Source organism: Camelus ferus, chromosome 16, assembly GCF_009834535.1.
Source record: "Camelus ferus isolate YT-003-E chromosome 16, BCGSAC_Cfer_1.0, whole genome shotgun sequence".
In the NCBI taxonomy this organism is placed as follows: domain Eukaryota; kingdom Metazoa; phylum Chordata; class Mammalia; order Artiodactyla; family Camelidae; genus Camelus; species Camelus ferus.
This window is the reverse complement of record NC_045711.1, coordinates 34,335,783-34,352,097: the sequence shown is the minus strand read 5'-3', so window position 1 is coordinate 34,352,097 and position 16,315 is coordinate 34,335,783. Positions and strand designations below refer to the sequence as shown.

General features: G+C 35.0%; 1 protein-coding gene across 3 annotated transcripts in view; it reads right to left on the bottom strand.

Moving 5' to 3' along the window:
* KANSL1 (KAT8 regulatory NSL complex subunit 1) overlaps positions 1-16,315 on the bottom strand; it is a 164,315-nt gene that overhangs the window by 16,069 nt on the left and 131,931 nt on the right. For all 3 annotated transcript variants that reach the window (XM_032457169.1, XM_014552989.2, XM_032457168.1), the window contains one exon: positions 1,167-1,338. In XM_032457169.1, coding sequence (XP_032313060.1) covers positions 1,167-1,338 — 172 coding nt within the window. The remainder of the gene's footprint in view (positions 1-1,166; positions 1,339-16,315) is intronic.

Here is a 16,315-nt window from a genome sequence, read left to right as displayed (position 1 = left end):
ATAGTTGATGCACAATATGCTAGTTTCAGGTGTAAGTTGCTAATTCTCTTAACATTTATTCTAAGGTGATAAAAAAGGCAACAAATCTTGGGGGGAGGGTATAGCTCAGAGGTAGAGTGCATGTTTAGCACGCACAAGTCCTAGGTTCCATCCCTAGTACCTCCATCTAAAATATAAACAAACAAACAAACAAAACTATTTATCCCCCCCAAAAAAACAAAACAACAAAAAAATTAAAAATAAATTAAGACGGAAGGTATAGCTCAGTGGAAGAATGTGTACCTAGCGTGCACAAGGTCCTGGGGGTTCAATCCCTACTAGTACCTCAATTTAAATAAATAAACAATTACATCTCCCCTCTAAAAAAATAATCACAAAACAAACAAAAATAAAAATTTTTTAAAAAAGCAAAGAATCTTGCCATAGATTATAGTCTAAACAACAAACAAAAAAAAGATACCTTCAACTTCATCAACTTTTTAATTGAAAATTTCCTTCTACTTAACTCCCACGCTTCTTCAGAAGCCATGAAATCTTTGAAATGGTTCCTTTGGTGTCCCTGCTGCCCAAGGTTTTTATACTCTGGAGGGCAAGACCCACAGCAAGACTCTCTACGGGTAAAAGAAACGACTTTTGCAAAATGGGAGAAAAACAATTATGAAAAGGGAAGTAGAAAAGGAAATTCGGCAGACACAGAGGCTTATCAGGTAGATTAACCTTAGAAATACAGCACAAGCTAAGTCTGAGGATCTATGCTTATGTATAACTGGGAAAGCAGTCATGTGACCACAGTAACCCCCACCCCCAACATATGAAGACATTCTTCCAGAACAGTGCTATCTTATTTTACATCATGGCACATAGGCAATACATTTTAAAAGATATAATGGGGTATAATGGACCAGGCTGCTTGTGGTTGGAAGGCAACTGTCCTAGCCTCATCACTTGAAGAGTTTGGGGGAACCCTCTCTTAGCAAGCTGCAAGTTTTTAGTGGCACATTCTGGTCAAAGGATCTGTTGTATCCTATTTGCAAAATTCTAAGAGAAGATTTTGTTGACAGCAGTATCTTGATAGGACCTCAGTTATACCAGAATCTTCGACAACTTTCACTTTGAACTCCTTAATTCTCATTTATTAGACTTGTCTATTATGTGGCCTTTCTTACCATCTGGAAATGCTAGAACTGGGTGAACACAACAGTCCAACTGGGAAAGGCGTTCCAACAAAGGGGCTTCGTAGTGGATTTCTGGAGGCATGGTGTTGGCACTGCCTGAGCCACACAGTGCACAGGAGGGGTTCACATCACAGCCAGAGCGCACGGTGCTATTCCGGTGAACCTGTGAAGAGCCAGACAACACTTAACAATTCAGTGCCTGATAAAAATCCAGCTCCCCATTCATTATCCCAACGATGCAAAAGGCCCTGTCTACATAGCTATATGACACTGCTAACAAAAAGTTTGATTAATTTATTAAAAGATTTCCATTTCTCCAACATGCTAACCTCAGAGTAATTAAGTAAACCTGCTTCTTCTTCAATGATAAAATCCAGTTACTGGAAGGCCTAAGTACTTACCCAAGTATTAAACTTGTGATAGCTGAAAGCTGCCAAAGCTGTGCTTTCTGAGAACACTTTATAAAGCCTGTATGTTTCCACCACACCTTGACAGTTTTCAACCATCTGAAAAAGATGGCTCCTGATTCCTAGATGGGACATGACTTGCTCTCTTCAGCAACTTCATCTACCTAATAGCCTTAACAATAAATAACTATCCACACCTCTCTTGTCCTTTTTACACCTTCTCCTAAAAAGACTTTCAGGTGGTCTCAAACATGGTGGCAAGTTTCCCTAGACTACACAAAACTCATTAGCTACTCTTTAACCTAGCCTAAAATCTACTGTTACAAAGCTCATGCTTAAGTGATGAGAATGAATTTGGTATGGTGAGTGTTCATACCCATAGTCTTTGTGTTAGATTAATTCCAAGGGGGTAGAAATCATTTCCACTAAACTTCCTTTGTATACATGTGGGCAGGATAAGAAATAACCTCTCCAGCTAAGTTCACAATGAAAAATAATCTAAGTCGTTAAAAGATTTAATTCTGTAAAAACAAAAACAAAAACAAACAAAAAACACCCATGGAATTTTTATAATTTTTTGCTTTGAGGAGAAAATTTCAAGTCATGGTGAATACAGGATCCTGAGGTTCTAGTGTTAGGACAAACAGGTCTCTGGCATTTGCCAAATCGCAATCCACAAAAAGTTATTTGGGCAGCACACAGTCCTAGAAGAAAGAACTTGACTGGAATGGCACTATGACAAGGAACACTAGGAACAAGGATAGTATCATAATAAAGACAAATGGCAGCATCGAAACTGTGTAACAACTGCGAGAGCTGTATTCAGTTTCAGCAAAGACATCTCTTGAAAGCTGTTTGCCTTCACAGACACACACAGGAGAAAGATAAATAGGAGAACAATGTGGTCTTTATCAACATTCCCCAACTGCCTCCCCCTGCAGCCACATAGATGGATGGCATTCAAAGGCAGCCCTGTGAAGGTTAGAGTGGGCAACTTACACTAAAGCAAAAGAATTCTAATAAGCTGCAATTGCAGGTACTGCTGAAAGGAAATTACACCAACTAAACATGACACTTCTCTGTAGACAACATTAACTGGTACTGTTTTGGGAAAAATATCCCTTACAACTTATTTAATCAGGGCTGGCTTTCTGGGGGAAATAACACTTTGAGGTAGAGACAGGGGCATATATTGGCAGGGATGAAAACCACAGACCATACAGTAGATGAACGAGAGGATTTAATTAGTATATAAAACTTGCACCGAAACTTTAAACATTAAAAAGATTAGGAAAAGATAGTGAAAAAATCAAAATAAGAAATCTTTAAAGGGAGGTATTTTTTTTTCCTCATTAAACCAATCCATGACAATAAACTAGCTCTCCAAGTGGGCAATGAACAACATTCCATTTTATGGCCAAAGCATACCCCTTGAGTCAAGAGCCAATAGCTTGGGTATAGAGTAAAAAGAATATGGCAAGAGTAACAAAGTCAAACTAAGAAAGAGATTAAAATAAAAGCTGAAATTACCAAAAGAGGAAATATATGCTAGAAACAGCAAATTTAAGAACTGTTCTTTGGGAGTTTTTTTTCTCTTCCCAAGAGTGGAGTAGATAGGAACAGACCAATCAATCAGATAAACTATAAGACTGCCCCAACAAAAGAGAAAAGGAAAAGATAAAAACATGTAAGAACTTCTCAAAATAGCACAAGTTAAATGATAAACTGGATACAGGATACAAGAGTACACACACACAGAGACACACATAACTGCCAAATTAAAATAAAAAGTCTTGGCGTATTAATGTCATACAAATAAAACATTAATATGCAGAGATGCAGAGAGGAGAACATAGGAAAATGTGTAAGAAACCACTGATGTAGTTATAATGAGGGGGAGGAGACTAAGGAGAGCTTTCATTTTCCACATTATGCATTTCTATAATGCTTAAATATTGTGTATTTTTGTATTCTATCTAATCAGGGAATACAATATGCATGCCTTAACAAAAGGTAGGGGCTCAGACAAGACTGTTTCCTCAGTGAAGTCTTTAAAAAGATTAAAGAGCAAGTAATTTCTATTCAATTAAAATAGTGGTGCTGGCATAAAGAAATTAGGAAGAATTCTAGTCTTTTTAGAAAAATATAGAATTCTGGCTTAAAGCCTGACAAAAATTATGTGCACACATAACTTTAAACACCAATCTCTCTTTTGAATGAAAAATTGCAAAGTTTAATAAACAGAACCTAGAGGTGTATAAAAATACCTTACTACAATTTATTGAGATACATTTTTGGAATTTTTTGAAGGATAGTTTGGTTAACTTAAAATTAATTCACACCTGCTTTGCACAAACCCACAGCTAGAATTTATCCTACAGATACACATATTAAAGACACAAACAACACACAGAAACAAGATACCAAATTGGACACATGAACTTACTAATGTTTAAAAAAAAAAACACAAAAAATAAAAACGACCTACCATGAGCAAGTGGGGATTTATTCCTGGGTATCAAAACTATTCAATATTGGGAAATTAATTAATACAATTTCAGACTGATATTTAACTCCCCCCTCAACATTTCCACTTAGATGTCTTAATAGGTATCTCAGACTCTTCTCAGCTTCCAATTGCTCAGTCCTAAATCCTTGGACTCATGTTAAACTCTTTTTTTATCACACCCCATATCCAATCATGAAATCTTGTAGTCTCCAACGTCCAAATGTATCTAGAACCTACCACTTTATATCACTGCACCCTGCAATCACTATCTTTTCTCATAGGGATTTCTTAAATAGTCCCCTAGCTGGTCTTCCTACTTGCCCTTCCTTCCAATTATTCAACACAGTAGTTGGTATAATCTTGTTTTACAACTTCAGTCAGATCATGCCAGTCCTCTGCTCATAACCTTCCAAAAGGCTCCTCAGCTCTTGAGGAATACAAGCCAAAGTTCTTGCAGTGGTGCACACAAAGCCCTATACCATCTGTCACCTCTATCTCTTCTCTGATCTCATTTCCTTTTATTTCCTGCTTCTCTCCTAGCTCACACTACCAGTTCCTCTGACTTCCTTGTTATTTCCCCAACGTGGCACGCAAACTTCCAGATCACGGGCCTTTCACTTGGCTCTTCTATTAGCAACATGGTCATTTCCTGATCTCACGTCTTTTTCTCAAATGCCATCTTCTTATAAATAACTTTTATTTACCAGAAACATACAAGAGAGAATAGAGTCTATTCCTGACTATTCTATTGTCCCGACAATAAAAAATGTCCTAGAATAAGTTTAACTAGAAATTTTAAGCACAAAGGTTAAAGCTATTAATTATTAATACTCTGCAAATTAATCTATCATCTTAAAACTCAACACGTTTTTGGTGCATAGGGGAAAAGAGGCAAATGGGATTTAAACAAATAATCTTAAAACTACAACTGAAGGAATAAATGCTAAGGGGAAAAGATCCCAGAAAATTTCTGATAAGCAAAGGTACAGGGAGTGATTTGCCCTACCACATTTTAAAAGTATTTAAAGGTTACAGTAGTTTTTAAAATCTGCTATTGGTTAAGGAACAGAACAATTAAACAAAAAGAAGTAGACTAAAATATATATGACAGTTTAATGTTTAACAAAGGCAGTATTTCTAAATGAATTAGTTAAAAAAAAATGGATGATGACTTGATGACTTTCAATAAATGAATCAAGGAAATCAAGAGGTCATTCAGGGGGGTTTAAAAAAAAAAAAAGGGAAGTTGGATTCCTACCTCACATCAAAATAAACTCCAAAGAATTAAAGATCTAAATACAAAACAAACATTATGCTTAAATTGTGGGGGTTTGGGGGGGGGCGTAATCAGGTTTATCTGATGAAGGTACTGAGAACCGAACCCAAGACCTTGTGCATACTAGGTGTATACTTTACTACTGAGCTATAATCCGTCCCAGTCTTTGGGGGGGGGGTGTAATTAAGTTTAATTAATTTATTTTAATGGAGGTACTAGGGACTGAACTCAGGACCTCATGCACGCTAAGCATGTACTCTACCACTGAGCTATACCCTCTCACCTTTAAATTATTTAAAAAAAAAAAAATGCAAGGGACTATAAGGAAGTTAAAAGTGTGGGATATGGGACCAGGCTGTCTGGGTTTGAGCCCTGACTCTGCTACTTACTAGCTGTATGGCCACAAATTACTTGATGGCTTCATCCATAATAATGGCTGCCTATCTGGTAAGACTGTTTTGAGGATAAAATCACTAAGAACAGTGTCTGGTCTCAACTGTGTCATTCCTATAGTCATACAACGTACACTATTTTCATTTAATGGAAGAAGGGAAGAAAGAATATAATCATAATGACCATTGACATCAAATTCTAGTTTCTTGCTAATCGTATGAACTCCTCAGGATCATAAAGGATCAATAATGATCAATAATGCCAACTTCATCAGACTGTAGGAGATGTAATATGACTTCACAAACTGTTAAAACACTACACAAATGCCAGCTAAACTAGTATATGTGATGTTTCTCAACAACACCATCACTGACCCTTCGAGCTGGGTAATTCTTTGTTGTGAGGAGCTGTCCTGTACACTGTAGATAAGCAGCAACATCCTTGGCTTCTATTCATAGTGCAAGTAGCACCCTCCTCCCCTGTTTTGTAACAACTAAAAATGACTACAGATACTGTCAAATGTTGGGGGGTGGAGTAAGGTGGGGGCAGGAGTGGTCAAAAATCGTTGAGAACCATAGTGCTCAAATTATGGTCATCCCTCTTAGTAAAATTCAAAGCACAGATTTCTATTAAATATTAATGGCAAAAAAGAAGAAAGCTCTTAAAGCTACTGCAGTCAAGGCAAAAGGACTCAAAACAGCAAGCTTGAAGAGGCTTCCACTAATCAAAAATGACAATTTGAGCATCAAAAAGGATTTCAATGGCTTGAGTAACTCAAGTATGTTTAAATCAATGACTTCATAATCATACATACTGTCCCCCTCCAAAGACTTCATTGATTGCCCTTGGAAGATGACAGGAAATCAACTTATTATTTGAAAATTGGGAGTAAAAGGAAATAAATACAAATCATGCTTTTTTTCTGTACAAACTATACCTCAGGGTAAACCAATAGTAGAAAAGAGCATTTTTCTCTTTATAGAGTCTAGCTAATAAGTAAAATAGAAATTGTACAAGTAGAACATCACTTCAACTCCTAATGAAACAATGGGGTCAGGGAATGACCACCAGCAGCTGCTAACACAAAAAGAGAGACAAGACTTTGACACAACATTGTAAAATGACTATAACTCAATAAAAAAAAGTTAAAAAATAAAAAATAAAAAAAATAAAGAGAGAGACAAGACATTACATGTCTTCTGATGTAAGCAAAATTGCCAAACCTCAAACTTAAATTTGTTCAAGTCTCTATATCCAACCACCAGTTTTCAGGAAATACAGGGGACAGAGGAACATCACTGATTCTTAATCTACTAAAAATAAGATAGTTTAATGGATAGAAGGATGGATATATGATAAAATGTGGTGAAACATTAATGGTAGACTCTGGGGGGGGGGAATATATAGCTGTTCATTGTAAAATTCATTCAACAATACTATGTTTGAATAATTTCATGATAAAATTTTGCAGAAGAAAACAATGACACTACAGGACTTCTTCTGGCCATGACAGAGTAAGAGTGATCAGATTTATCCTTTAGCCATAAACTAGAAAACTGGACAACACACAGCTTAAGACTGAGAAAGAAATGAGGCAGCCTGTGATTGCTCTGGCTTTCTCCCTGGAGGCACACTGCAGAGTGCACAGCAGGCAAGGGATTCTAAGCAGAGCATGACGGTTTCACTGAGTTGAGGAAACAAACTCCCAGAAACTGAAGTTCAGAGGTTCAGGTGACTGGTAACTGTGAGGCAGAATTCTTAAGAAGAGAACTCTTACAGGAAAAGAGCTCCAGAAATCTTCATGAAATCTCCTTGAGTTTCAGTTTCCTGAATACTAAGAAGCCCATATACAGGGTGAAACTCCAGCATGTCAAGCAAAGAACAACTGAGGAGCTGTGAACTGAAGTTCCCAGAGCTCACACAGGCAAGGAGACTTCTCACAACTGTCACCAGCCAAGTGGCCTGGAGCATTCAAAAAAGACCTCTGCCAGAAGATCTCGATTTACTAGAGGAGTTAAAGTAGGCTACTCTACACCCTCCCTAATAAAGGAAAAACTGAACCTCAGGTAACTTATCTGCCAACAAAACAAAGCCACTTTAAAGGAAGATAACACACTCCATATGCTTCAACCATGTAAACTCAATGTCCAGCATCCAGTAAAACAAAACTAGATATGCCAAGAGGCAACAAAGTTACACCATAGGGATACAATCAGAAAGATGTAAACCACAGGATAAGTAACCCAGTTTTCTCAACAAATAAATTACAAGAAAAAGGGGTATGACAGATAGCTTTTAGCAAACAAACACTGATAATAACTAGAAAGGCCAGATTAAGAAGCAAAACAAAACATAGCTCACAGAGAAAAAAAAGTGACAATGAATGTATGTATGTTCATGTACAACTGAAAAATTGTGCTCTACACTGGAATTTGACACAACATTGTAAAATGACTATAACTCAATAAAAAAAATGTTAAAACAAAACAAAACTTTAAGATATAGGAGAAAGGCTAAAACAATGACAATATTGAGAAGTTAAGATTCCAGAGAGGGAAGAACCATGGAAGTATGGAGCTGCTTCTTCCTGTGGACAATAGGTGATTTTGGAAAGATGCTTACAATATGGTGCCTTGGTAGAGGGTAATTTTTGGGGACAGAGAAATAAGCAGAAGTTTTGATAGATTTTGTAGGACTGAAGGGACAAAATTAGAGACTTGAAGAGCCAAATTCCCACTGAAAAGAAAGGACAGGAAACTAAGTATGACACGTCAGGTACTCACGCTCCCAAGGAATTTGGAAAATTCTGAAGCTGTGATAGGGAGAAGCCTAAGAATCTAAGCAGAAAGCCTCTGAAAAGTAGACAGAATTTTTTTGGCAGTCTCACTGTGATGAGACGAGAATTAGAGTTCAGGATATACAAGGGGGAAAGGCACTGGTCATCAAACCAGGCTCTTAGCTGAAAGTGGGAGAAAGAAACAAGGCTATGTCCTAAGAATGGACCAGACAGAAACAAAGCCTTATGAAAACTGTAACCCGGCAGCAACTCAGATCAGTCCCTAACTGCATGAAAAATTTCAGCCCCCATTCTGTATGTCTAGCAGGGAAAGAAGGTGAATCGGCTCTGGAGTAAGAGTCTTATAGCTACTAAAATCTTTTAAACATATAATATCCAACACTGACTCAGAACGAATCTGACATCATATTAGACACACTGGAAGTGTGGATAAGAGAACTGGTAGATAGGTTAATAGGAACTATATAAATAAAGAAACAGAGAAGAAAAAAATACAGGGAAGTTACAGAATAGAATGTAAAAGGCATGCAGGGCACTATGACCAAGTCCAACACACTTGTAATAGGAGGCCCAGAAGAAGAAGACAGAATGGGGCAAGAGCAATATCTGAGGACGTAATAATAATGGCCCAGTATGTGCTCAAAATGATTAAAGACACCAATCCACAGACTTAAGAAACTCTGCAAAACCCAAGCCATATGAAAACATTAAAAAAACTTCATCTAAGCATATTATAAACCTGTTTAAATTGGAAGGAAAAAAAGAGATAAAGGGAAAGCCTATAAAATTAGATTTAAAAGACTTACTGGAATATGTGGACCTTATCTGGATCTTTATTCAAACAAACTTTAAAAGTCATTAATGGTGTGTTGGTAATCTGAGCAGAGTTGTCTCTGATAACAGTAAGAAATCACTGTTAAAGTTAAAAGCATTACCAGTGGCAATAATCACCCACAACCCTGGAGATGGTAATATCTAATTCAATCTTAAAATAGCCTAAACCTGCAATACAAAGAACTAACAATAAAAGTAGACTCTTACTTTGGTAAATATTTCTTAGAAAGCAGATCTCTGAGGAACTAGTCTAAGATGATAATGGAACAGGGAGAGATTTTAAAATTTGGGCCTAAGTGCTCATGACTCACTTTGTATGTAACAGTGAAAAATGAACTGTGGAATGGTTAAGCAAGCTGTAGCATCACTTCTTATGTGGCATCTAAAATGCCAAGGACTACTGATATTAAGAAATATATATAATAAACTTAAAAATAAAAAATAACATGTGCATAGAAATTAAAATAAATATAAGTATATCAAATATTAAAAGAAAAGGTATAATCATTTGACTCTTTTATCAGTGTATTTTCCTATAAACTTACTGAGACTGAAAATAAAATTGGGATCAGTAATTCAATGTTGCAAATAAAGTTTCTATATTTTATATTTATTTCAGCATATTTAAAAACATCTACTGTAGCTATTCATAATTTTAGAATGAGATTTTAATTAGAAAATGTTGGTGGGTAATGGTTTCATTTTTAAACTTTAAATTTCAATACTGCCAAGTGTCCAAACATCACCTACCAAGTGATTCCAGAGCAGAAACCAAACATTCTGAAATGTTTCTCTTGGAATCACTGTAGTTCATAAACATGCTTAATCAGTATTACTTTGCCAAGGTTCCCTTGTCAAGTAAGCTGGGGAAAGAAAATAAAAGATTTTCTTTTAAACAAAAGACTTTTAAGTCTTTAATGACTTTTATGAATCTTTGAGTGGAAGATACGGCATGAAGTGCTCTCCTGATTCACTCATCACAGCACTTCAGTGGCAGATACTACAAGTTATCTGTGGGCTCATCACTACTTTGAAATCATGACAGTGTTAAATCTTGGAATTTAATGCATTAATGAAGAAGTACATGTTAATATACTACAAATTTATATTTTAACAACCATTTCAACACACTTGGTTGTCCCTATAATCCAATATACTTATATTTTATGCATTAAAAAAATCTATTCTGGTGAGTCCACAGATTTTTTTCACTGCCAAAGTTAGGAGTAGGAAATTCCGAGATGCAAGGAACAGAAAGAGAACTCAAAGCAGAGGCTGATCTTGGTCAACCAGCCAGGGAAGTGGCAAGGAAGTTGAACATCTACTCTGGGACCTTAGTGAAAAAAGCCAACTGAGATAAAGTGAAAGCCCAGTCATGATGCATGTTTAGGTAAGAGGTCCAAATTCATATTACCTTGTATGTGCAGGGAACTTAGGCTAAGAATTTGCCATTCCAAATTCACCTAGATTCCTGAAGTCTCTTCAGAAGCTAATGGAAAACTGTTTTTTAAGGACATTTTCATAGTTCAGGGATCACAAAACTCCTACAGAAAACACGCCTCCCTCACCCTGGCCCCAAATGAGCTCACTGTGAAAGACTGCAAATCATACAACAATATAGACTGATAAGAGACGGGCAGTACATTCAAAAAGGGGAAGAACTTGTCCCCAATAAGCTAGAAATAGAACAATTAGAAAACAACTTTAAAATAAGTATATTAAAAATTTCCAAACTGATAAGAGAAATAGAAGTCATGAAACAAGAACAGGATAAAAAAAAAGAATGTTTGTAATAGTAACAAAAAATTCTGAATAAAAAGCACAAGTGATAGGTCTACCAGTAAACTAAGTGCAGCTGGAGAGAAACCTGATGAATAGGAGCAACAGGTCAGAGAAGAATACACAAAATAAAGCACAAGACGACAGATATGAAATTGCAAAGTATAAAAAGAAATTAAGAGATACAGAAGAGAGAAAGAGAAGATCCACAACAATCAAAAGACAGACATTCCACATTTAAAAAGAAAGAATAAAAAAGAGCTCACAGACATAGAAAATAAACTTACAGTTACCAGGCGGGAAAAAGGGGATGGGAAGGGATAAAATGAAAGTTTGAGATTTGCAGATACTAACTACTATATATAAACTAGATAAACCACAAGTTTCTGCTGTATAGCATAGGGAACTATATCAGTATCTTGTAGTAATCTATAATGAAAAAGAATATGAAAAGGAATATATGTACGTATATGTATGACTAAAACATTATGCTGTACACTAGAAATTATACAACATTGTAAACTGACTATACTTCAATTAAAAAAAAGAATCAAAAAGAGGAAAAAGTTAATAATGACTAGAAAAATTTCAAAACTAAAGACAAACAAGAACTCTCAAAATGACAGTGCAAACCAAGACCCAGAAGCTAACAACTAATTCATATATCTAAAATATGCCCTTTGATATTGCAAAACAAAAACAAAATCAGAAGTAAGGGGTTAGGGTAATGATTTAAGTTACCAGAGAGAAGATAAAGACACCTATAAAGAAATGACAATTAAACTGACATTAGAATTCTCAACAACAATAAATATTGGAAGGCTATGAAATTATCTTCAAAGTCCTGAATATATACAGTTAAGCCAACATTCAACAGTAAAGGCAATATATAACTGTGTACTTTGAAACATACACATATATACACACCCAAATTCTCACACAAAATGTAATTCTGTATGTTTTTAATACATAAAGATCAACTTTACAACTCATACTGTTGTTGGAAGGCTACTAAAGGGATGTATTCAGTATGCAGGATGCAAGATGCAACAGTGAACAAGATGGCAAAAGTACTGGTAAATGTAAATAAGTATGAACTTAAAAATGACTAATTTGGGAGGGATTTTAAAACAAAGTAATTAAGATAATAAAGATCAACTATAGATAATGAGAAGGAAAGATTGGAAACTTAAAAAGAGGCATTCTTAAGTCCTACTCTTCCCAAAACAGACAAATGAAAAGAACATTCAACTAGCCCCACAGACAGCAGAAAGGCATAAAAACAAGGCAAAGAAAAGTTTATGCTTAAAAAAAATTATGAGAAATGACTGATTTCAAACATAATGGTAACTGGAGTAAATGTAAATGGATTTAATAAGTCACCTCTTAAAAACACACCAAAAGCAAATCAACACAGAAAAACTGAAAATAAAGAGATGGAAAAAGATGTATCTAGCAAGTATTTACCAAAGAAACCTATTTAAACTAAAAGTATTAATAGAGATCAAAGGGGAAACAACGTAATGATGAAAGCAACTAAGATGAAAAAGAAGTAATAATCATTAACTAGGAAATACCTAATCAGTTGTCCTGGAACTATATGAATATGTATGACTAAAAAACCAAATAGAAAGGTGGGGTGGGAGATGGGGAAACAAGACAGACACCGTTTATGGGTGTAAACTGGCTACTAGTAGATAAATAAGTCCTGGAGATCTAATACACAATACAATGATTAGAGACAATGCCACTGTATTATAAACAATGAATGTGCTAAGAAACTAGGTCTTAATTATTCCCACTACAAAAAAAAAAAAAAGAAATCATAATTATATGACACAGTAGATGTGTTAGCTAAAGTTACAATGGCAACCATACTGTACCTTTAACTTATACAATGCAGTATCAAACATATTTTAAAAAGAGAGAGACAAAGAGAAAGCAGACCAAATGATACAGAAGATATGAAGTTAATGAGCTCAAGACATAAGTTAAATTTAGAGCCCTGAAGTCAACAAACAGGGTATGGATATACTTACATCCACAAAACAGTTTTTTTTTTTTAAAGAAATGTGGACTATTTACAAAAGCTAAGCTAAAATTATGTATATCAACATGGAGATCTTGAAAATAGTGAATTAAAACAACAACAAAAACCAAACACATATCAAAAAAACCAAACCCAAGTTACAGAGTATGTACCATGACAACATTTATATAAACTTTAAACTAAACACTGCATTTGCTCATGGATACATATATGTGTAGTAAAATAAAAGAGCTTGAATCAGGAGTATACACACCAAATTCATGACAGTGATTACTTCTGGGGAAAAAAGCCGGTAAAGGAGGTGACGGAAGATAAAAGGAGCATTGTTTATTTGTCCTTTTCTTTTAATATTAAAAAAAATGAAGTAAAAAAACCAAGATATTACCATTTAGGGTGATACGTACATAGATGTTTGTTATATCACCCTTTATACTTTATAAAATTTAAAAAATTAAGGGAGGAGGCAGGTAAACCAGTAAGTTTTTCTATACAGAGAACTGAAGTTTTTCACACAATAAATCCAATGGTACAGAAGAGCCCCAGAAAATCTGCAGTGGGAGTAAAAGAACATCCAACTATTTCAGAGCAGAGATACATTAATTTGCAAGTTGCTGAAACCTAGGAATCAAACTGGGAATAGCACCTATCAATTCTAGATTTAGAACTGAGAAAAGGATTCAACCATTATATGAGCAGCAGAGACAAGGACCAATGGCCAGTGTACTGAGACTAGTGTCTCCTCCCCAGATCCTATCGCCAAATTCATGCCCACCCAAGACCACAGAATGTAACCATATTTGTAAATAGGGTCTTTGCAGATGCAACTAGTTTGACATGAAGCAATACTTAGGGGAAGCCGTAAATCCAATGATTGGTGTCCTTATAAGAAGGCCATGTGAAAACACAGAGACAGAGACACACGGGGAGATGACCACGTGAGGACAGAAGCAGAGACAGGAGTTATGCTGCCACAAGCCAAGGAATGCTAAGGAATGCTCACAGAAAGTGGCAAGAAAGGATTCTTCCCTAGAGCCTTCAGAGGCAGCAAGGGCTGACACCTTGATTTCAATTTCAAACTTCTAGCCTTCAGAACTGCGACAGAAAACTTATACAGCAAACTACTAAATTTTTTCTAGTGATAAATATAAAGTCTAGAAAGGTCAACTCATTTTAAAGAGTGATGGAAAGAAAAAATAAAAAACCCCTCAGCATGGGGACTACAAGTAGAACACTGCAGAACAAAGGAAAAGAAAGCAAACTGGAAAAATTAAGAAAGAATATATTTCTAGAAAACTATTTATTAATCAAATTCAGTACAACAATGAAATTTTTGGCATCTCCAATAGAGTAAAAGATAACATAGCTTCTTTTATAAAGTAACTGGGTAAAATGAAAGTGCAACAAGGTGACATAAAAAGTAAATATAAAATCTAAAAAGAAAAAAGAATCTTAACCCATGGTAGCAGAATTAAAACCTACAATAGAGGAACTACAGGTAAAAATTGATACAGAAGTCAAAATAGGATGTGGGTAGCAAACTTAACTGTCTTATTCCTTTGCACAATTGGAGAACCAAAGGGATGAAAACAATGAGAGAAAACTTAACAGCTAACATGTGAACACTTATTATGTACATTCAAAATGTGCCAATCGCTTCCCATACCTAATTTAATGATCACAATAATGTTGTGAAGCAGGTAGTAAGAGCTAGATAAAAAGGGTAGAAAAGAGTAACAGACAAGTGGTATACTTAAAGAGGGGAAACTACAAACTTAAGGAATCAAAAACCAAAGCTACACTGTAAACCAGCTATATTTCAAAAAAAAACTTTAAAAACCACCAGAAAAAAAAAAACTATTATAGAAAACTTAACAGTGCTATATAAAACACTAAAGTTCTGTTCATGCGGTTTTGCAATGATAAAAATGTTCTGTATTAGTATGTCTAAATATGGTAGCAACTAGTCACATGACTACTGAACACTTGAAACGTGGCTGGTGTGAGTGAGATACAAAATTTTTTTGTCTTAATTTTAAATAGCTATATGTAGATAGTGGCTACCATATTGGACAGCAAAGAGTAGAATCAGTTACCAATATAAAGGAAAGAAACTAAGACTGGCATCAGTCTAATTCTATGACAAAACAGAATAAACAATTGCTCTCCTCCTCCCATCAAAAGACATGGAACAGAGTTTTAAGGGATAAAGGTTATGATCTAAAAACCTGAAACATGGTCAAACTGTTGCTCAAATTACTGAAAGACTACAAATCCAAACTAAGAACTCAATAAATGGGCATATGAAGATATAAAAAGGCTGTTGGTAAACAATGAAATGTTACAAACAAAATAAGCCTTTAAATCTAGTTTCAAAACTAATTATAAAACTAAAAACTATTCTGTTTAATAAAATCCTCATTAAAATAAAAAATTTGAGATTAATAAATAGACCAAAACACCCTAAATCTTCTTTTATGATTCAAAATGCACATAGAAAACACAATGTTGAAAGTAAACGGATAAGAAAAACACATACACTACACATTAATATCAAGAAAAGAAGAATGTAGGCTAAAACAACTATTAGAGACAGGACCCAGAGTCACTAAGAGGATATAATTAGAGAAGACTATACTAGACACCAATAACTTAAAAAAAAAAAAAACAAAAAAACACTATACCATAATATAAGCCTAAACTACAGAAATATCACTTTGAGCTAAACGCTATAAAAGCCAGTAATTAATAACAAAAGTTTAAAAAAAAACTAACAATTTAGAATCTGGAAATGCAATTCTTAACTCGGGAAAAGAACTGAAGAACTCAAACGCAACTTAAAAATAGCAAGAACATTTCCTTCACACACCAAAGGCTGTGGGAATGCCATCGAAAACTATACTTACAAGAAAATTCAGAAAATTAAATGCTTTTATCATTATGTAATAAAGAACAGAAAATAAATTAACTCAGCATTTGAATAAAGACAGAGAGGAGAAAAAACCCAAGACCACAGGAAGAAGGAATTAACAGCACAGAACTGATCTTTGAAATGACCAACAGAAAAACTGCTGACATGATTAATCAAGAAAGAGAAG